Source organism: Trypanosoma rangeli (genome assembly GCF_003719475.1).
Source record: "Trypanosoma rangeli strain AM80 chromosome Unknown Tra_15.4_contig_00072, whole genome shotgun sequence".
NCBI lineage: Eukaryota > Euglenozoa > Kinetoplastea > Trypanosomatida > Trypanosomatidae > Trypanosoma > Trypanosoma rangeli.
This window is the reverse complement of record NW_021705818.1, coordinates 22,498-42,415: the sequence shown is the minus strand read 5'-3', so window position 1 is coordinate 42,415 and position 19,918 is coordinate 22,498. Positions and strand designations below refer to the sequence as shown.

The following is a 19,918-nucleotide window of genomic DNA, read 5'->3' as shown; positions in this document are numbered from 1 at the left end:
AAAAAAAAAAAAAAAGGGGAATAAACCCAACAATACGCGCCACCGCCCACTGCGCCCCTTCGGGTATCACACCCCACTTTTGGCAAACCGCAAATGAGGGCGGAGGAAAGCAGGCAGTGAGTTCATTGCCAAAATAAAAACAAAAACAAAACAAAAACACAGTCATTGATTCTATATGAGATTATTTTTCACTAAATCCCCCCCTTTTTTTTCGGTTATTACTACACATGGGAGCGACGAGTGAGGGACAGCAACGGGGTCCGCTAAAAGGAAATGAGGCCAGCGGAGGAGCGTAGAGGAGCCAAGGCAGGTGGTGAACCCTAACAATGAAGCCGCGGTGCAACCGCACAGCACCTTCAACGCCCAACTAGTTCAGGTTCACATGCCGCCTCTCACCGTCGCTCTTGTCCACTCTCACACGCCCTGGTTGCCTCTAGCCGCCGCTGCCCCTATCGCAGCTCCTGTCAGTCCTACACGCCTGCCCCCCCCCTGCGCCCTTGCCTCCCTTTCCTTCACTAATTCTCTGTGTGCGTGTGGCTGTGGCTTCCACCCCCACGCGACGCAGCGTCACAAGTATCGTATCATCCCATCAAACAATTTCTTATTATTATTATTTTTTCTTCTTCTGCCCCTGGCGTCCCTTTGTTCACTCCTTGCCATCAGCGGCAATGCAACCCAGGTGCCCACCTGTAAAGTGGCGAGCCGAAGGCAGACAGGCAGAAACGAGATAAATAAAAAACGAGCTTCCCTCCACGCGACAAAGTAGTTTGAGATGGGACACAACGCCTCGCCAGCTCCAAGGGAAAAAACAACAACATTTATGTCGTTAATTTATATGCCGGGGAAAATTCGCCATAATACACTTCTAAGAGAAGAGATCCTCAAAGGGATCCTTCTTTTTCGCTGGATTCGGCTCAAACGAGGGACGTGGTGGAAAACCTCCCTTTGTAACGTCCATTGTGGCCTGCTGAACAACAGGCTGCTGCTGCTGCTGCTGAATCGGCGGTGCTTGAGGCCCAGAGGACGCGTTGCCTTCCCACGGAGAAGAGAACTGCTGGGACGGGTATTGTTGATGCGGTTGCTGCGGCATTGCCAACGGTGCCGCTGTTACCAGCTGAGGTCCAGTGTACACGTCCGCAACACCGTACCCCGCAACCGGTGCCGTTGTCGGTACCCCAGATCCCCAGCCAATGTCCATCACGCCAAATGAATTTCGTGTCTGTGGCGGTAGCTGCTGCTGCTGCTGCTGCTGGGGGAGCTGCTGCGACGCCGGTGCGCTGTGGAAAAGTGTATCCTGCCAATTCTTTTCATCATGCACAACGTCTGGCGACGTTGTTGGCTGAGAAGCCGCGGCAGGGAAACTGTAGGATGTGGGCTGAGGTGCAGGAGCCGGGGCGAACAAGTCCTCAAAAAAATTCTGTTTATCCTCCTTTGGTGGTTCCTCCTTTTGCTGTTGAGGCTGCTCTGCCCCCTGTCCTTTGTAACCCTCCTCACGCGTCTCTTGTGGTTGGCTACCCCTGACCTTCTTTGCTTTGGCGACCTTCGCCGCTCTCCAGACCTCCTTTTGCTCTTGGATGAGCGTTTTACAGTACCTCCGCATCTCAGGGTCTGCGCTGTCAACGTCTATACCTAGTGCCGCGAGCGCTTCCGGGTCCAACTCAAACTCTCCTTCATCGCCCATCGGGGAGCCTAGCTCCAGTTCCTCGTCAGTTTGCGTTCGATCTGTCATGCCTGTATCTGCAGCACTGGCGACGTTAGCGGTAGGCGGGGGGCCACCATGTACTCGCACAGGCGGTGCTTTGGGTGGTGCCACGCGATTCACCACTTTGATGTCCTGCTGCTCCCACCCGTCAGGCCACTCCGTCACAGTGAAGAAGAATGTGCCAATGTGTTTACTGATGTCCTCGTCAAAGCGCAGGAAGTTGGTGAGGGCAAATATATCCCACCGCTTCTCTGGATCCGGCTCCAGCAGGTGCGTTAGAACCACGCGGAGAGAGCCGGTATACCACATCTCCGTCCCTGCAGGGAATCGTAGCTTGAGGCGGCCTGTCAGCCCCATATTTGTCTCCCCAAAGGGCAGGCGCAGATACATCATATAGTATAGCAGCACCCCGATGGACCAAAGGTCCACGCGTTCATCAATGCGTTTGCCGCTGCCTGGGTCTGCCATCTCGGGCGCGCGAAACCCACCCGACGTGTTTCGCTCAATATCCTCCACCGCCATCACCACCTCCTCACGGTTGGCGCAATGATACGCCTCTGTCATGACGCTTCTAAAGTTGCATAGACGGTAGGACGCGGCCCCAATGGAGCCGGAGTGAATCAAAATATTCTCCGGGGTAATGTTACGATGTGCAATAGGTGGTTGCCGCGAGTGCAGGTATCCCACGACGCTGGTGACGGCCAAAAGGACCTGCACAATCTCTCCCTCAGGCACCCGTGTGTCTGTGCAAAGCCGGCGGTATAAGTCGCTGCTGCAGTACTCCATTGCAACGGTGACGCCCAGCTTCCCATCACTGCGGGTGATCTCCGTGTGGAACACCTTCACAATGCCTTTGTCCTTCACCCGCCCCAGAACCTCCAGCTCGCGGTGCGCCAGCAATACCTCGTCCACGTTGAAGAAGGACCGTTTCAACACAAAGTGCCGCGGGAACTCTGACAGGTTCTCCACGTTCTCCACCAAGACGACGTAGGAGTGAGTATCCTTCAAGTTCTTGCGGCCGAAGTCCTTGTAGCTCGTAGTATGCTTGTCCCCACCACCAATCTTTTGCACCACACGAAAGGGACGACCCATCACAATAATCGTCTCTGTGCCATCCTGGTTGTACTTCTCAATCTTGCCCTTGGATGAGAAGCTCTTGTCCTTGGACGACTTGCTGCCGGCGATACGAGACCGATTCAGTTGAAACGTGCTCATCCAGTATTGTATATATATATATATATATCTTATATTATATACGTGTGTGCTTACGCCCTTCCTTTGCGTTGAACCCCTCTCTTCTCTCGCTCTTTGCGGCGCACACACAAATACGCTGCCGTGCCCAAAACAAAAGCAAAAACAACAACGACAATCTCTGTATGTACAGTTATATGTTCTCTTACACAATCTGCGTGCTGTGCTAATGTGCCCCAATTCCCCTTGGTGCCGAGGCCCTCGTAGTTCCAGAGCAATAGAAAAGGAGGAATAAAACATTAATAATAATAACGGCACCGTCATCACAAAAACAAAAACAAAAACAAAAAGCGGCGGTGATGCATCACTGCTGCCTGCACACTAGCCGCACCACGGCGAATCTGCTGCATCCCGGCAGAGGGAGCAGAGAACCCATAAACCCATAAACACACACGCGGACACGCAATCAGATTACATACGGAGAGAAAAAAATTTTTTTTTAAAAAATAATCATAATAACCATACTGTATGTATCATGCCTAAAAAAAGGATAAGGAAAAAAAACAACAACAACGGTCACTTTTCATTTGCGCATTTGCGTAAAACAAATGAGGACCGCATCGATATGGCCAGTCCGTAAACAATTATTTGCGTGACTGTCGCACGTAATATATGTGCTCAAATAATGGGGTTCAACCAAAGCCTTCTACACCAAACTAAGGAGGATCTCTTCCCTCCCCACTTATTTCCTTCACTCCTACATTATTAGCGTGCTCCGGTAGTCGAACATAGCCGGCGACAAGTTAAACATGTGAACCTGACGCCAGAGTTGTACGAGCAGCCAGCGTCTGCCGGTACCACCGCTGTCAATCACTAGCCTGCGTGCGATGGTGACGCCACCGGAAAGCATAGCCCCCGATCCCTTCTCCTTCAGACCATACGTGTCACCCACTCTTCCTCCTCCTGCTTCCTCATCCTCGCGTTCATGCGCTTGTATTTCATCCAACACCGCTGCGGCGTTCTGCAGCACAGCCCACGCAAATTGACACCCTTCAGGATCCCGGCATATCCGCCTGGAGACTGGCAGTGACCCAGCGGGGCTCATCATCATGGGGCCGCGTAAATCCTCCCCACCAAAATCCACTGTCGGATGTGACACGGATGCAGGTCTCTCTTGTTCGTTGTTCAGCCCAACGCGGACGGCAGAAACAATACGATAAAGCTTGTTGAACTCCTTGGAGTTCAACAACTGACGCGCAAAGTCATGCAGCGAGGTGACTGTGGAAGACACACCCGCAGCGCCGGAGGCAACTGTTGTGGGAGGCTCCATACCCCCCCGCTCACCCTTCGGAATTGTGAAGGGGTTACTGAACGACATGGAGTCTTCCAAGATGACCTCTTCTGCGTTGATTGCGCTCTCCGCCTCCGCCCCAAATTCCTCCTGCCATGGCCCGGCCGCCGTGGAAGTCAGCCCCGCGAGAGCACGGAGGCTGTCCCCCACAGCCAGCTTCCACAAGAGCGGAACGAGCTCCATCCCATCTAGTTCCCCAACGCGCCTGGCGGCGGAGCACCAGGAGCCATCTGCGTTCTGCACAGGGCCGATGGTGGATTGAATGAGCGCCAGCAGTACATGTATCATCTTCAGACATGCACGCTGCGGCTCCGTACCTAAGCGCAGCACCCGGCGCGAACTCAGGTGGGCCAGGCTACTCACCAACTCCAACATCACATGTTCATTGAGAACATGCCGCCGCAGGCACACATTTGGTATCAGGGTGGCATGCGTGAAGACGACCTGCAGCGTGTGCAGAACCTCCACCGCTGATCTGTACAGCGGCCGGAACCAGCGCGGGGAGCTGGGGGAGAGGACATAGCACATGGCCAACACAAGCAGGTTCCCATAGCTGTAAAGGCAAAGTGTATCCGAGTCTTTTTCCCCACCAAAAGTGCCTTCTCCATCACTGTCAGCGGTTATGCGAATACTTTGTGGCAGCATCGGCATGGCGACTCGAAGTACGCGCATAAACTTCTCCACCTCCGTCGCTGTCGCACCTGAGGCGTGTGATGGCAGCCGTGTGGCAAGGAGCTTCAGGAACGATGGCCGTCGCAGCAGAATAAGAAGACAAAGAAGTGAGAGCTGCCCCTCACCAAAGCGACTTAATGAGACCTTACTCGATACAAGTATACTGTGGATAAATGCCATGAAGGAATACGGTCGACCCCCAATAATGTCAAGGGCAACCTGGCTTTGCTGCATCACCCAAAGGAGCAAATGCAACACCAATGGTGCACAAGGGATGCTCACCTGCGGGTCTTTCTCCACCGAAGCCCTCAACGGGTTCTCCAGCAAGATTAGCATAGCCTCCACAAGACTCCGGGCATAACTCAACGAGTCCGTCTCACCGTGCCCTAGTTGGTCTGGTAAGTGTATGCTCGATTGCTGTGACGTCGCTGTGTCGCTGTCAGCAGAGAAGTGTGTCTCCGCGCGGTCCAGCACGGCCTTCACAAGGCTGAAAAAAACGTTCGACACACGACTTTCGGATGGGACGGGCAGCTGTGGGTCAGAGCACAAAATAGATGGGCCGCTGTAGATACCCATGGCAAGGATGGCAAGTGCATGCCCCAGCACGGCCGTATGCGCCGCCAAGGAGCGTGGTCTCTTTGAAAAGACGGCAGCGTAGCTGGAGGGCGTCGTGGACTTCTTGGCATAAAACCGCACCGTGTATAACAGTGAGGCACACAGTACTGCTGCCAAGGACTGCTTCTCGCCATCGAACAATTCACTGGCCATCAAGGCACTCGTTGCCTCACGTCGTCGTTTTGAGCAATTTCGTTTTTCCAACTCCCCTGCTGTTGCTGGGCCTACCTCCGCGGCAGGGGCGTAAATGGGCCCAGAGAGCAGCAGCAGAAGGGTGCGTAGAATGATGGCGTGGTAGTCGCTACCCAGTGCAAACGCAGGCTGCGCACGTGACCAGTTGATCTCTGGCGAGACGTTGCTGCTGCTGCTGCCGCCGATCTGGTTGTTGGCCAAACGGTCCTGGACGTCCGCTGGTGTTGCGCCGCGCACGAGGCTGAACAGGAGGGCAGGCGACACGCAGCCTTGGCGGAGGAGCAGCAGTAACTCCGCATTGAAGGCCGCCTCCGAGGACGCGTGCGAGGGCTCTTGCCGCGGTTCCGTGTCGCGGCACGGTACAGCGGCCGTCATGACGCCTGGCATAAACAACAGCTTAAGGTACAACTCCACGAGTTGCGTGCCCGGCGAAGTCTGGGGTGGCGAAGGGCAGAATTCCCCGCGGAAGAAAAAGTGATAGGCAAAATCCGCCGCGTAGGGGCTTTCCGTCCGATTCGCCACATCCATCAATTCGCGCGTGCGTTGCGAGACAATAACGGGAATGCGCCCACCTCTCGCTGTCGCGTCTGCATCCTCGCGGAGCAACGCCGTCAGCTCCTCAATATCCTCAAAACAGTAGGGGAGCGCCCCGCCAATCAACCGCAGGGCGTTCAGCGCGGCGCACGGGTTAAGCGCCCTCCCCTCCCTTCTGCGCAGCGACGGTTGTGGCTGCATATAATTCATCGCCCCCTCCACCTTGACGGTGGCGAGGCCACCGCCAGAGGGGTTCTCACCCACATCCCCGCTGTTGCCAGGGTCCAACTCCGCCGCCGCCTCGCAGCTCAGCGCAATAAGTGCCTCCAACTGTTGCATGGAGGCAATGAGGACCGCAGCCAGCCGGCCCGGGCGGTACATGCGCAGCAATCGTACATCCTCCGCCGTCCAGAATGAGGCAAGCTGCTCGTCGCTTAACCAAGTGCAAAAGAGCGCGCGCCAAAAAAGCTCCAGGTCACCGGCGTCGCCTGAAAGTGGGTGTTCCTTGTAATGCAGCGAAACAATAGCCCGGCGAAAGGCAAGTGGATTGCTGACAGTACCCCCCATCTGTTTTCCACAATGCCCAACAACTGTTCCTCCTCTTTTTATTTTATTGCCACTGCTTGGTTTGTTGCCGCTTGTCACCCCAAGTTGTTCCTGCTAACCTGCCTGTGCCCTCTACAACCCTCCCGCGAAGGAGGACAAAAAAAAAGGGAATAAAAATAAAAAGGCATGAAGTTTGGTGGCGGTCAAATGAGCGTCTCGCATATCAGGCACGCACAGACAGAGGAAAACAAATCACCCACTACGAGGCGCCTTCCAACTGCACCACAGCAACGGATGCCACCTCACACATACAGTGAACATGGCTGCCGCACACTCGCTGCACCACCGGATCTTTCCCCCACGTCACACCCACAAGTTAGCCTAAGAGAATAGTTTAAGGCTGCGCAGGCTCTAGTAAAGGGGATGTATGCACGGCACGTCCTTCCAGTCGCTTGCTTCTTTTACTGGCGCTCGTTGGTTTCTTCATGGTTCACCCTTTTTGACGGCCCCCATTGCCACTCTGCTGCTCCTCCAACTCCCCCCCTCCCCTTGTCGGTTGACGCATTTGCCCGTCCGTGCCCGGGGTGGGGGGATGTGGCAGCACCAATGGAAGAGCGGACGAAGCGCGCGGCAAAACGAGCCAGATGCAAATAAAACAGAAGGAGGGAGGGAGGGAGGGAGGGGTGGGGAAAGAGAAGCAGAGCCCTCGACGGACCTCCGAGAAGCAACAGACATGCGTGGTCGGTGACGGCGTGTGGGAAGCACGGCAGAGAAGCAGACCCTCAAAGGGGGAAGGACAGAGGGTGCCCCACACTGGGGCGAGGATGGACGGCGGCGGCGAGGCCATATATGCCCGCATAGAAAGAAGGAGGGAGAGACAGAGACACATACAGAGAGTGAGAGAAAAAAAGAATGATGTTTATTGTGACTATATATATATATGTTTGTGTGTGTGTCACACCACCACTAGGGCGAATGGGAGAAATAACACTTCCAAGGAGAATAAAACTGTTTGTTTTTTTGTTTTTACATGATGATTTGTTCTTCCCACTGTTCCGTCCGCGTCTTAAAATGCAGAGCGGAATAATAAAACAACAACAACAACGTGAGCGGAAGAGGAAAACACAACACGCCATCTTTGGCAACAGTCACGGTGCCGCCAACGCCTCTTTGCTGATACACATAAACACCTGCTCAATGGAGGGCTGCAAAACGCTGCAGTCTGTGATGCCGACCGGGACTTGTTTTGCCGCAGCGCCTTAAAGACTGAACGCAGGGGTATTCTCTGTTGGCAGAACGCACACAAAACATTGATTGTGTTACTCGCTGAGGACGGCGTCCGGGAGCCAGGTTTACACGAGGCGCTCCACCGTGGGGCAGAAAAAGGCGCCGTGGATGCGGAGGGACATCTCCGCCACGATGGAAACGCAGCCGGCCAGCGCCTCGACCCCGTCCAGGTGGTGCGTTATGAGCAGTCCGGGGCACTTCGTGACGATGGCCCTAATCGACGTCCACACACCTCGACACGCAACCGGGGCCATGCCAACGGTGGGTCCTTCCAACAGCACTAATGGGACTCCCCAAACAAACACCGCCGCAAGGCTCAACCTGCGTTTCCGCTCCCCGCTTAGCGCAGACGCCTTGCAGTCTCGTTTACCGCACAAAAAGAAAAAAAAAGCAAACAAACTGAAGACGCTCGCGGCTGGTAGAATCCGGCCAGAGAATATTGTGCGGTGGACAGAGCGCGAGGTTCTACCGCACCTGCGAGAATTGCCGACGCACGGAACGTCCAAACACAATGCAATCACCTGCATCCGGGCGTGTCTTGACTGTTATCATGTCGATCGTCGTGGGCCTACCCGCGCCATTGCAGCCACGCAGAACGGAGATGCAATTCTCCAGCATCTTCAGGCAGAGGTTGTTGACGGCCAGAAGGTTCCGTCGACCGCGCCCGTATTCCCGACGTAGTCTTTTGATCTGAAGGGCGTACTTCACAGATGCCCCCATCTCCTCGTAGGTGCCATTCGGGTCCCGCCCATCCGCCCCACTGCCAAACACGGCCCCTGCAGCGTCTCCAGGGGTCAATGACAAAAAACAGCGGGTGCTTAGGCGTGCCGCTTTCATGTAGCGTCACCGCCTCGACGTACGCCGTCAGGAGCAGGTATAAAAAAAAGTCTGGCACTGTGATGCCAAGGACAAGACCCATGTTGGGGCCGTCAAAGTCAAAGCAAACGTCTCTCAGCGTCAACCCATCCATGAGCTCGTAACAAAAGAGGATCCCCAACGTGATGGAGAACGACGTTGGTGGGAGAAGGCAGAACACCGTCATAACTGTGGCACCGGCTTGCAGCAGCCCCACAATCCCCATGATTTCCCACATCCGTAGGTCCTTCTCAACCGCGCGACGTCGTGCCAGAAGGGTGACAGGGTAGAGAAGCGACAACACAATCGTAAGCGCAACTAGCGGTGCTGGTACACCCAATCAACTTTGCAGCGGAGGGCCCTACATAACCCATGGGTATCGTCAAGTACGGCGTAACGATGCGCTTCTCACAAACATGCTTGACTTGCTCAAGGTAAAAGTCATACAACACCCACCGGAGCGCGAGAAGCCCAAAAACGATGTACATATCGGCGGTGCTCACCTTGATGCCGCCGGAGTAGTCTCCACAGAAATGGCGGTCCTGGGCACCGCAATCGCCTTCTGATTTATTCGTATCTCAACATCAAAGGCATCCGACGTTAGGGCTTTGGTGCTGATCACCGCGAACACACCGCCATGGGAGATATCGTCCCGCAAACTCCACCACACTGTCAGGGCTTTCCCCGCGTACACTAGGCCGAAGTACAGTGACGCGGATTTTAGCCAACTCAGAAGTGCTGGAGAGACGTTGGCAGCGGGGCCAAGGAACAGGGGGCCCGTCACCACCAGAGCCGAAAAACGATCCACGAAGTCGATACCAGGATCCCGTTACGCCACATCGCCCAGCAGCGGCTGCGTGCGGTGCTTAGAGGCGGCCCAATGCAGCAGCAGGGGATCATTCAGCTCTGGAATCACATTGAGCTCTGCAACGGAGACGACTGCAAAGCAAAAGAAGGGTAGGTCCAGGAAGTTGGCGCATAACCCCCTCACAGGAAGGTGCGCGTCGTCGCCGCCGCTGCAGTCAGAAGTAAATGCCGCTTGACGACATGGCTGCAGTACGGGAAAATGTGGTTTTGCTTTCCGTCCGAACGGAGCACAGAATCATTGTAGCAGAGCCCGGAGCGGTGGTCGAATGGACGGGCGGTGCGGTGCGGTGCGGTCCACAACGCGGGTCTCAGGGCAATGCTGATCCCCAAAGTACCACCAAAGAGGCGGGGTGCTGGCGACACAAATGAGCGACACACATATTTCAAACATGACTCCCTTCCACGCCCGCTTGCGCTCCGTTGCCTCGCAATGACTGGCCGCAAGCAACTGAGTCAGAAAGGGAGGTACCCCACCACGTGCCGCGAGGCCGCTTAGCAGCCAGCGGCTTCTTAGAGACCCGACTGGAAGAAGCAGAGAACGCATTACTGAGTATGAGCGAGAGCGCTAGGGGGTCCTCAATCTCCTCGAGTTCCTCTGCGTGCATGAACACCGAGTGACACCCAACAACGCAGTGCGTGTATGTATTTGTGTGTGTGTACGTGTGTACATACGCAAGTACAACTCACTAAATGGCTATCGTCTCCTTGCAAGTAATTCAGATGCCTGCTTACGCATAAATCAATAGTGCCGTATGTTCGTGTTTGTTGAGTCGAAGCGGCGAGAGCGCAGGGAAAAGAAACAACGTGGCAAAGCGGAGGGATGACGGTGGTGAGAAGCCAAAATACGAAGAAGAAGAATAAGACAAAATGCGTCACTGCAAAAGTACACCCCGCTACCCTCCTTTTGCTGCTGATGTTGGCGTGCGATGCACCCACACAAACACATCGCAAGGAAGAAGGGAAAACCAGGAAGAAAGAAAACACCACGGTGCAACGAGACAGGCTGCAACGGCAGCTAGCACGAATGAAACACACCACACACAGTTTCCTCCAATAAAAGTAGCGGTGATCAGAAACAACGCCCACAAAAGCACCCACTCACAACGTATCTGTCACAGCCCCGGACAGTGCCCTGCTCCACCCTCCTCGTCCCCATCGCTTCACGAAACCTATGAGGCCTGCATCTATGTCTGTGTATCGTGCGACGCGCAAGGGCAGATGTGCCATGCGCATGTATAGACATGAAGCTCTAGTTGCAGTGTGGATGGATCAGTAAGGTGAAGGCAACTACGACGCGGCACCGCTGCCTCGCGGCGGTTGCTTCTGCTGTTGTGGCCAGTGGCCATAGCCGTGCTGCTGCTGCCGCCGCCGCTGCTGGTGGTGCTCGTGGTTGAGCTCTCTCTCCAGCAATGAGCCACCTCCAGGGTGTGAAACGCCGCCGTCTTGCCGCAGCGCCACCTCCGCCGCTTCGAGCTCCGCCACATCCTCCGGCGTCCCGATGTCCAGACGCGTGCCGTGGCGGTTCAGCATATCCCCTTCCCACTGCTTCCCCAACAGAGACCCAAGCAAACTACACCATGTGTGTGACACGAGTGGCAAGGATAAAGAAGGCAGGAGCCGCAGCAACTCCACAAACAGCGAGAGTGGGAAAGAAACGAAGCGGCGCGTCACTTCCTCCACCGCTTCTTCGGTGCCTTGATTTATGCACACCGCATCGCTGCAGCACGCAGAGTCGCCTTCCCCACGCAAGTTCCCCCCCTCCCCAAAGACGAGCGGCTGGCAGACACAAAACGAAAAAAAAAGAAGAAAGAACCACGCAATGAAACAAACCAACAATTCCACTACACACACGCACAGGTTCCCCTTCTAAGAGAGCTCCTCCGTGACACGTTTTATCGCTATTGCTCTTCAACCCTCACCCCACTTCTTCCCCCCTCCGCCCTCCTATTTCCTGCGCTCTAGAACTCCGGTGTGACACTGCCACCACCACTGTTTTCTGTCCCATTGGCACTGTGTTTTTCGGAAGCCGCACGCGACTTGCCAGGGTGCAAGGTTCCTTCTTTCGTTGCCTCGCTAGTTCTCACCTCCGCCGCAGGCGTACTGCGATGATGATGTTTGCCAGCGCCAGCGCCACCACCACTACCACCACCATCAAGCAGCTCCCTCGTAACCGAGTGGTGCAGGATGCGTGCAGGAGGAGTAACAACAGTGCCGGGTAGAGCATACGTCTGCTGCCGCTGCGTGTACATCGCGTGGAAATCCTCCTTCGCAGACACCTCTGTGTGAATAGGCTGCAGTGCGAGGAAGCGGGACTGCAGCGTCTCCCCCGGATGACGGCATTTCTCCGTCACAAAGCGGACGTGCTCGCCGTGGTGGAAGGTGTAACCCTCTTCGCGTGCCAGCAGCCGTGGGGGTCCGTCTGGTCGTCCCACGAGGGTTTGCCACGCGACACGCACATTTGCATTCGTATTAAGAGACAACGGCCTTGACTTGCGCATGTACGTCAGCGGCGCTTCCTCCATCGCGTGACTCCGCTTGCTAAGCAGCTCGATCCACGTCGCGGCACGCACCAGGTACTGCGGTCGATCCTTCGCCATCAAATCCTTTGAGTGACGAAATCTGGCCCATCGCAGAACGCTAGAAATGTCAACATCCCCATAGTTCTGCTGCATCCATGACAGCGCATCGTTCTGCGTGGAGTCCATGGCGGTGAGTGGGCCATGCGTGGACCACACCGACCCCGGCACCTCCTCATGTCTTGCCGTGCTAATTTTACTGTTATTATTCTTCTCATTGCTGCGCAGGACCTCAAGGTGCCGCTGGTACAACTCACGCGCCACTTCCGGTGCCACGGCTGTGGCGTCTTTCACCAGGGATGTCGCATGCATCACCTCCTCGCTGAACCCCACACTCTTACCCTTCGCGAGCGCCTCTCGCATGTGAAGACCGACACGCACATGCACGTCGCACTGCAAGAGGTTCTCATCAACGAGATAGCTATACACCGCCCTCGCCTCCTCGGCACAGTTGTGGTCCAGCAGGTACTCCAGCGCAAGCAGGGCAATCCGGTAGCGCCAAATGGGGTCAAGCTCTGCACGCACGACAACATTCTCGTAGTACCGCCCCCGCATGACGTTGTAGACCCACATCACACGCACACGGTGCTTTGCCTTGATGGCGCAGCGCATCACATTTTGCAGGACCTCACCATCGCGTGCCACGTAGAAGAGCTTTGCATTACCATCCTCAAAAATAGCCACGGCGTCTGCAATAAGTCCTGCTGGAACACAACAGGCGGTTAGTGCACGGTACACCTCGACCGGTGGGATTGTTGTCACACGGCGATACTCCTCACATGCCGCTTTAAGATGACCACGTTGGGCGAGACGCACAATCTTGCGCATCAGCGAAGCCTCGTGAGTGGCAGCGGGGACGGTGCCGTCACGATTAAGTTTCACTGACCGACGAAAGTAGTGATCCTCCTGAAAAAACGGTCCACGCCGCAACCAACGGTAAATGCGTCCACGACAGTCGAGCGTTGCGGCGTTGAGCCCCACGCGGTTTGGGTCCTCGACGGTAATGTTGTCGTGGTCCACCACAGCTGGTTTAGCGAGGCGACCAATGTGCGGATCGTACGAGTGCAGCATGTCATGCGTGACGCGGTGACCATTTCGGGCACTCATCAGCGAGACCGGCGTCACAAGGGCCTTGGGACCGATGCTGATGTCCGGCATGTACCTTTCCAGCTCATGCTTTGGAATCATCGTTACCGTATTGTCCTCCAACACGTGCGTCTTCTCTGTGTAGTAGCCGCTGTTGTAGTTGCCTGGGCCATGCCGGTAGCGGCCGCGGCTCCATAGGACCGCAAGATCGTCTGCCGTGAGGTTCTCGCGGCCAAAGCGGCTCGGCTGCCACGGCACACGGGCGCGTGGGATGTAGCGCAGGATGGAGGTGGCTGCCTCATGACCGATGCCGCGGCCTTTGCTAAAGACGCCCGTCACAGACATGATGCGGGGCCGTCAACAGACACAAACACACACACCCGGCCACCTTACCGGCTGCGCTCCACTGAGACGTGTGCAACACCGGCTATGGGTCTCTGTGAGCTAAATATATATATATATTATACCTCCTTCTCTTTTTTTTTTCTTCTTCTTCAGCTTCTGCGTCTTCACCACACGACACCGCAAACAAGAATTGTGTAAAGACACACATTCGCGGAAGAAATAAGAACAACAGCAGCAGGAGCAGCAAAAAGAAAACAACAACAACAACAACAAACAGACGTAACACAAATCGTTCCGCCACCAACCAAAAACAACAACAACAACAACATCACACGGACATACATACACACTGCGTCCAGAGCCACGTGTACACGGCAGACTCGTCGCCAAAAAAGACACGCCCTCTCTGTGTGGTGGGCCCGTCTGTGCTCGAGGAGGAGGGAGGGAGGGGGTGACAGTGAAGTGAAGTGATCAAACATCGCACACGTGTCGAAGCGTCGTTGGAACCCGCCGTCCTTTCGTAGCCTTCTCGCTAGAACGCCCGCGGCGCAAGGTGTTGGTCTGCCCTCACCCTGCCCACACACACTGAGTTCCTGCGAGGGGCCCTTCCCGTCTTTACGCTTCCTCCTCGCACGTTTCTTTTTTTTTTTTTTCTGCTGCTTCTTTCTTTTAAATTTTTTTAGACTTTCGTCTCCCCTCATACGCCCGCGCCGACAGACACCGCAACAGCCAAACCTTACAAGCAAACACAAAAACAAAAGAAAGAAAGGCACGCCAATTACAACGCACGCACGCCGTGGGATCTATCTAAGTGGGTGTTCTCCCGAGTGAGCCGGTGATGGACATCGGCCCCGTGCTGCTGCCACCCCCAGCGCTGCGACCCCGCCAGCGATGCGACGCCGCGGCCGCCGAGGCGGAGGCAAGCCCTTGCGCCAAGGCCGCCTGCGCCGCCTTCCGCTCCGCCTCTTTCTTCTTCACATCTTCCATCAGCGCCGCGACGTTTTCAATGAGCTTAACATTGTCCTGGTAGAGTCGCTGTCTCTCCTCGTCGCCAGCGCGCAGACGCTCATCCATTTTCTCCACCTCCTTTTCAAGCATGCTGACCGCCCCGGTGATGCTGCTGATGAGCTCCTCTTTCTCCGTTAGTGTCAGCCTCACCGCATCGTGCGACTCCTCCTTCTGCTGCATGGCCAAAACCATCGTGTCCAGTTCCTTCTGCAGCGCTTCGTTGGACGCCTGCTGAGTCGTCAGGGCGCTTTTGGTGGCGTCCAACTGCGTCGTCAAGGACTCCACGTCGCTGGTCAGCCGTGTTACGGTTTCCTGCACCCCCTTGGCCTCCTCTACCCGTGCCTGCAGCGCCAGGCACCGTTCTTGTAACTCCACCAGTTGTTCTTCGAAGCTCCGGGTCGCCTTCAGCCCGTAACGTCGCGCGTTTTCGCTGACCGGATCTCGTCCAAGAACCGCAAGCTGTTCACGCAGGAGCGCCTCCCGTTCCATCCAGTCCCGCTTCTCCGCCAGCAGCGTGGCGTTTATGCGCTGCAGCAGCTCCAACTCCACAGTCTCCACGTCTGTTTCTGCTCGGGCCACCGTGGCAGGTGCGATGTTGGGCCGACACAGAGACGCCTCATGTAGATGCAACTCCGCATCCTGACGCGCCTGCTCCGCCGCGTGTATGCGCAGCTGCGCCGAGTCCAAGTCACGATGCGCCTTGTCAAGGCTAAGCTGCAACGACGCCACCGTCTCTGCGAGTCGCTCCTTCTCAGCATGCATTGCCTGAATCAAGTTGCGGTTCTCCGCCAACGCACGATCACCGGGGAAGATGGCAAACAACAGATCCTGCGTGCATTGCTGCTCCAGCAGCGCACGCTCTACGCGGCGCAACTGCTCTCGAAGCGCCCGTTCATCTTCGTACTGGGCCGTCAGTTTATCCCGCTGTTGTGTTGCGTACGCCTCCATCTGACGAATGCTCGCCTGCTGCTCCGCATTGCGTGCCTCAATCTGGTGATTCTGCTGCACCAGTTGGGCAATAAGGCGGTCCTTATCGGACAACTGCCTCGCCACAATTGCGGCGTCCGCCTCGCGCTGTCGCTCGTGTTCCACACCCACCTGCCGCCAGTGATTTAGTTCCTGCAGTTGCTGGTTGTTGGTTTCCTGCGCGTACCGCAGCTGTGCCTCCAGATCCTCCGTGGTCGCCTTGGCGGCATCAAGTGCATCAACAGTAGCCTCGTATTCTTCGCGCGTCATCATAGTTGCCATGCGCTCCAACGCCTCGTCACGGGAGCGTACGGCATCAGCCTTCTCCTCCTCCATGCGCCACATGCGATCCAGAAGAGTGGTGTGCTGCTTCCGCTCCTCGTGATGGGCCGTGAGAAGCTTTTCGTACTGCGTCTGCGCTCCCTCGAGCTTCACCTGAAGCTGCCGCAGTGCCTGTCGCCCATCGGTGATGTCATCATCATCATCATCATCGCCATCATGTTCATCACCGTCACCAGCCTCTTGGAGGGGTTCCGCACAGACGCGCTGCACCATCCGCCGTCGCCTGGCAGCCAATTGCAAGACCCGCTGAATGGTGTGCTCCTTCAGGGACGCCGTGCGCAGCAGACTTGTGATATTTTGCAGCAAATGCGCCTGGTCGTGTTCACTGCGACTTCCCACCCCCGCCGCTGCGGCGTCCTCAGACTTCTGGGCACCAGCGGACGGTGCAGCGTGCGGCAAGCCAGCAATGGCTGCCTGGAGGTCCACTGCAGAGCGTAAAAGGACACGCTGCGCCTCTTCCCAGCACTTCTGCATCATCTCCGCGTGCTCTGACTGCTGGGCGGAGACGAGATCGACGGTCTGGTTGGCCGCACGTACCCCCAGCTCTGTGCAGAGGCGAACAAGCGAGGTGACAACGGCATCGTTAACCGTACCTGTTGCGGATGCCACCGCTGACGCCGCCTCTGGGCTGCCGCTGTGACGGCAGTGACCACTACTCCCGCTGCCGCCCTCACCCGATCTGCGCTCAAGCCCCAGTATGCGAAGGAGCGCGGCAGCCAGGCCATTGTCTGTTAACGTCAGCTGGGCCTTATGCTTCTGTAGCACGGCACTCATGTGCTCCTCCATATGGGCCTTCAGCCGCAGGTAGCGATCATCCGACGCCAGGAGAAACCGCCCTGCGTCGTCCCCCTCTTCCTCTTCCTCCCGCACCTCTTTGTTTTCTTCCTCTTCGCAGTGATGACGGAACGCACGCCTCTGCAATGAGTCCCATCCGCCACCTTCCTCCTTGCGCTGTTGTTGTTGCTGATGTGACGGCAACTCCTCGGACGGTGTCTCTTCCCGCCTACGCTTGCGATTTACGCGGCGGTGCGGCTGCGCGGCCTCCACGTCGGAGGTGGCATGGCTTCCCCCGTCTTCCGCGGCATTTTCTTCGTCGTCATGTTTGCACAGTCGCCGCTCCAAGTCCTCAGCGCGCTGCGTTGCTGCGTACAGCTGCTGCAGTAGCTCCTGATTGCGCTGCAGCAGCTGCGCCACAGAGTTGACGGAGTAGCGGTCAAGGTTCTCGTCCTCACGCAGGAGCTCCAGAAACTGCCCATCCTCTTCTGTGCCCTCGCTGACACACAAGGTCCTTGTCGCCGAGTCTGCGGAGTTCCCACTGTGTGCGCTGCTGTGACTCGGGCGGTGACTGCCACCTCCACCGCTGCGATTTGCCGCTGCAAGCGGCTCGGGGGCGATGACCGCGTAGTGCGACGGACGTCCCAGCGCGACGCCGGTGAGGCAATCAGTGAGCGGGAGCTGCGGAGTACGCGTGACGTCCGCCTCCACAGACGGGGAGCCCAAGTTGCGCAGCGCCAGCAAGCGGCGCGAGCGATGCGAGCTCCTGGCGAACACACTCATGCCTGTCCGCACACCCCCCTCAACCTCCAGAGGCTCGGCCGGCTGCAGCGTGACATCCAAGAAACTGCTAATACCCTCTTGAGCGCCCACTGCCTCGGCTGCCACTCCTACTGACGGTGCCGCATGCGCCGACACGGCACCGCGACGCTCAAGGAGGGACTGAACCGCCGACGCCACGCGGCCTCGCTGCGTACGGCGACTGTTGGGACGCAACGGCTCCTCGTCCGCGAGGAGTACCTCGGAATCAGACACCGACTCCCCCTCCTCCAGCAACGGTTTCTGTAGCTCCTGCCGCTCCAGCACGCGGCGCTGCCGTTCTACACGTACAAGCAGGGAAGCCACCTGCTGTGTCAGGACCGCGTTGCGGAACACCAGCTGCTCACAGTCCTCGCGAACGCACTTGTCCTCAGCCTCCAGCATTTCCAGCGCGGTGCGTAGTTCCGCCTCGAGGCTCTCTAGTTCCTCGATGCGGCTCTCTGCCTCACGCAGTCGTTCCGCAGCAGAAAATTGCGATGCCGCAATAACGGCCTGCTGCTCCAGCTCTCGAATGGCTGTCTTCCAAAGGCCTTCGTGCTGCAACTCCTCCCCGTTCCAAGTGGGAGCAGGATGCATAACCTCCGCCGACTGGCTATGCGCCGAGTGAAAGGTTTGTTGCCTCCAGCTCGAGCTGTGTGTAACGTCCTCGGCTGCTACTTCTGCTGACACCGCCGACACGGAGGGGTTTTGCAGCAGGGCATGAACGCCTTCATGTATATGACCCAAGTCCAGCAAGCTCGTCCCCTGCTGCTGCTGCGGCAGCAAAGACCCAGCACCCAACGCCGTCTCCATTTCTGCCTTTAAACGCTGCAATTCCACTTTCATGGTTTGACACTCCTGCTCCAGCGCATCACGCTCCTGCAAAAGTCGTCGGTGCTCCTCGACGGAGACCGTTGTCGCACGCAGGAGCTGAACTTCTTGACGATACGTGGCATTCTCCTTCACCACCCTTGACAACAGCGCGGTCAACTCCTTCAGCTGCGCCCCCATAGATGCTTGTTGCTGCTGCTGCAACTTCAATGTGCCACGGGTCTGAAGAAGCTCCGCGCTGAGTGGGGAGTGAGCCGGGTCGCTTTCTGGAAGGGCGGTCCCACCTGTGCACCGACTGCCACTTTGTGCTGTACGAAACGCCTCAGATGTCGCACCCCCCAGAGACGACAGGCGCTGCTGTTGCTCTTGTTCATCCGTTAGCCGAGTCTCCTCCGTTTCTGTGGGTCTCCGCGTGCTGTCATCACCCTTCTCGTGCGAACTTGTGTCGACCTCTAGCGCAAAAGAACGCTGTGCCACGGACGGAGGCGAGAACGCGTGCGTGTCATCGGCGGTTTGCCCTCCCAGTGATTCAATGACGGCAACCGCCTCGAAGAGCTGCTCCTGCAGCCCTGCAACCTGCGCGTTCATCTCCGACACCGTACGGGCGTGCGACTGCGACATCTCCGCCAGTGCTGCAGCGACAAGGGACGAGGATTCCACTAGAGCCTCACCGAGCAGCTTCCCGCGCACACTGCTGCGGTACCGCTGCAGCGCCAACTCCACAGCGTCCCCCGTCGCCTCCATGTCTCCCCCCTACACTCGTCATCGCCCCGCCGACCGCTCTCCGTCCCACGTGCGCGATGTTCTACGCGGTATGTATGTGCGTGTGCCTGTCTTCTCCCACAGAGATACGCCTTCCCTCTTCCTTCGTTTGCTGCTGCTGCTGCTTTCTCCTCCCCACGCCAAGGCAGTGAAAGACCAGCAGCATGGCGAACACACAGAGAAAGATATAAAGGCAGAAAGAAAAAATGATTGAACATAGGCTGAAGCGCCAAAAGGCTCCTCCCTCCAGCTGCTTCGCCCTGGCTCTCACGTGGTCTACACAAAAACAAGTATGCACTATACGCGCGTGGGTCCACGCACCACCATACTGTACGATTCACAAATTAGCAAAAACCCGGCTGACGACACTCGTCGGAGCCCCACGTGACAATGCCACACTCCACCGGCACAAACACCAGCAATAAACATTCATAACTAACGCCGCAGAACCACACCCACCCACCCACACACACACACGTCGCTATTCCCTTTTTTCTACAACTCCACCCTTTCTATCCATGCATATAGTTATCTATTTATGCAGTCGTGCTGCCTTCCTTCGCCTTGCCACCAACTCGTGTTCCTCGCCGCTCCTCCATCCGAGAGGCGAGTAAGCAG

At 56.8% G+C, this 19,918-nt stretch overlaps 8 protein-coding genes and 1 pseudogene across 8 annotated transcripts, besides 10 other annotated features; all 9 read right to left on the bottom strand.

Annotated features, from left to right (window-relative positions):
- Positions 1 to 130: 130 nt before the first annotated feature.
- Positions 131 to 157: a microsatellite.
- A 708-nt stretch (positions 158 to 865) lies between these two features.
- Positions 866 to 2,917, bottom strand: TraAM80_02961 (putative protein kinase; the record flags this gene model as incomplete). Its single annotated transcript, XM_029379947.1, has 1 exon — positions 866 to 2,917. One exon carries the CDS (start codon positions 2,915 to 2,917, stop codon positions 866 to 868), a length of 2,052 nt encoding a protein of 683 aa, XP_029240163.1.
- Positions 2,918 to 2,926: 9 nt separating this feature from the next.
- Positions 2,927 to 2,958: a microsatellite.
- A 260-nt stretch (positions 2,959 to 3,218) lies between these two features.
- Positions 3,219 to 3,243: a microsatellite.
- A 407-nt stretch (positions 3,244 to 3,650) lies between these two features.
- On the bottom strand, positions 3,651 to 6,824 carry TraAM80_02960 (uncharacterized protein; the record flags this gene model as incomplete). Its single annotated transcript, XM_029379946.1, has 1 exon — positions 3,651 to 6,824. One exon carries the CDS (start codon positions 6,822 to 6,824, stop codon positions 3,651 to 3,653), a length of 3,174 nt encoding a protein of 1,057 aa, XP_029240162.1.
- Positions 6,825 to 7,461: 637 nt separating this feature from the next.
- Positions 7,462 to 7,486: a microsatellite.
- Positions 7,487 to 7,662: 176 nt separating this feature from the next.
- Positions 7,663 to 7,715: a microsatellite.
- Positions 7,716 to 8,155: 440 nt separating this feature from the next.
- On the bottom strand, positions 8,156 to 8,617 carry TraAM80_02959 (ABC transporter; the record flags this gene model as incomplete). The annotated part of the gene is made up of 1 exon (XM_029379945.1): positions 8,156 to 8,617. The coding sequence occupies one exon, from the start codon at positions 8,615 to 8,617 to the stop codon at positions 8,156 to 8,158; it is 462 nt and encodes a 153-aa protein (XP_029240161.1).
- Positions 8,618 to 8,658: 41 nt separating this feature from the next.
- On the bottom strand, positions 8,659 to 9,183 carry TraAM80_02958 (putative ABC transporter; the record flags this gene model as incomplete). Its single annotated transcript, XM_029379944.1, has 1 exon — positions 8,659 to 9,183. The coding sequence occupies one exon, from the start codon at positions 9,181 to 9,183 to the stop codon at positions 8,659 to 8,661; it is 525 nt and encodes a 174-aa protein (XP_029240160.1).
- An 864-nt stretch (positions 9,184 to 10,047) lies between these two features.
- TraAM80_02957 (putative ABC transporter) lies at positions 10,048 to 10,356 on the bottom strand (the record flags this gene model as incomplete). The annotated part of the gene is made up of 1 exon (XM_029379943.1): positions 10,048 to 10,356. The coding sequence occupies one exon, from the start codon at positions 10,354 to 10,356 to the stop codon at positions 10,048 to 10,050; it is 309 nt and encodes a 102-aa protein (XP_029240159.1).
- Positions 10,357 to 10,444: 88 nt separating this feature from the next.
- Positions 10,445 to 10,478: a microsatellite.
- A 518-nt stretch (positions 10,479 to 10,996) lies between these two features.
- TraAM80_02956 (uncharacterized protein) lies at positions 10,997 to 11,296 on the bottom strand (the record flags this gene model as incomplete). The annotated part of the gene is made up of 1 exon (XM_029379942.1): positions 10,997 to 11,296. One exon carries the CDS (start codon positions 11,294 to 11,296, stop codon positions 10,997 to 10,999), a length of 300 nt encoding a protein of 99 aa, XP_029240158.1.
- A 296-nt stretch (positions 11,297 to 11,592) lies between these two features.
- Positions 11,593 to 11,648: a microsatellite.
- Positions 11,649 to 11,770: 122 nt separating this feature from the next.
- Positions 11,771 to 13,819, bottom strand: TraAM80_02955 (uncharacterized protein; the record flags this gene model as incomplete). The annotated part of the gene is made up of 1 exon (XM_029379941.1): positions 11,771 to 13,819. One exon carries the CDS (start codon positions 13,817 to 13,819, stop codon positions 11,771 to 11,773), a length of 2,049 nt encoding a protein of 682 aa, XP_029240157.1.
- A 122-nt stretch (positions 13,820 to 13,941) lies between these two features.
- Positions 13,942 to 13,985: a sequence feature (GA-rich).
- An 88-nt stretch (positions 13,986 to 14,073) lies between these two features.
- On the bottom strand, positions 14,074 to 14,295 carry TraAM80_02954 (hypothetical protein; annotated as a pseudogene).
- A 159-nt stretch (positions 14,296 to 14,454) lies between these two features.
- Positions 14,455 to 14,489: a sequence feature (A-rich).
- Positions 14,490 to 14,626: 137 nt separating this feature from the next.
- Positions 14,627 to 19,282, bottom strand: TraAM80_02953 (uncharacterized protein; the record flags this gene model as incomplete). The annotated part of the gene is made up of 1 exon (XM_029379940.1): positions 14,627 to 19,282. One exon carries the CDS (start codon positions 19,280 to 19,282, stop codon positions 14,627 to 14,629), a length of 4,656 nt encoding a protein of 1,551 aa, XP_029240156.1.
- Positions 19,283 to 19,750: 468 nt separating this feature from the next.
- Positions 19,751 to 19,777: a microsatellite.
- Between the last annotated feature and the right edge of the window lie 141 nt (positions 19,778 to 19,918).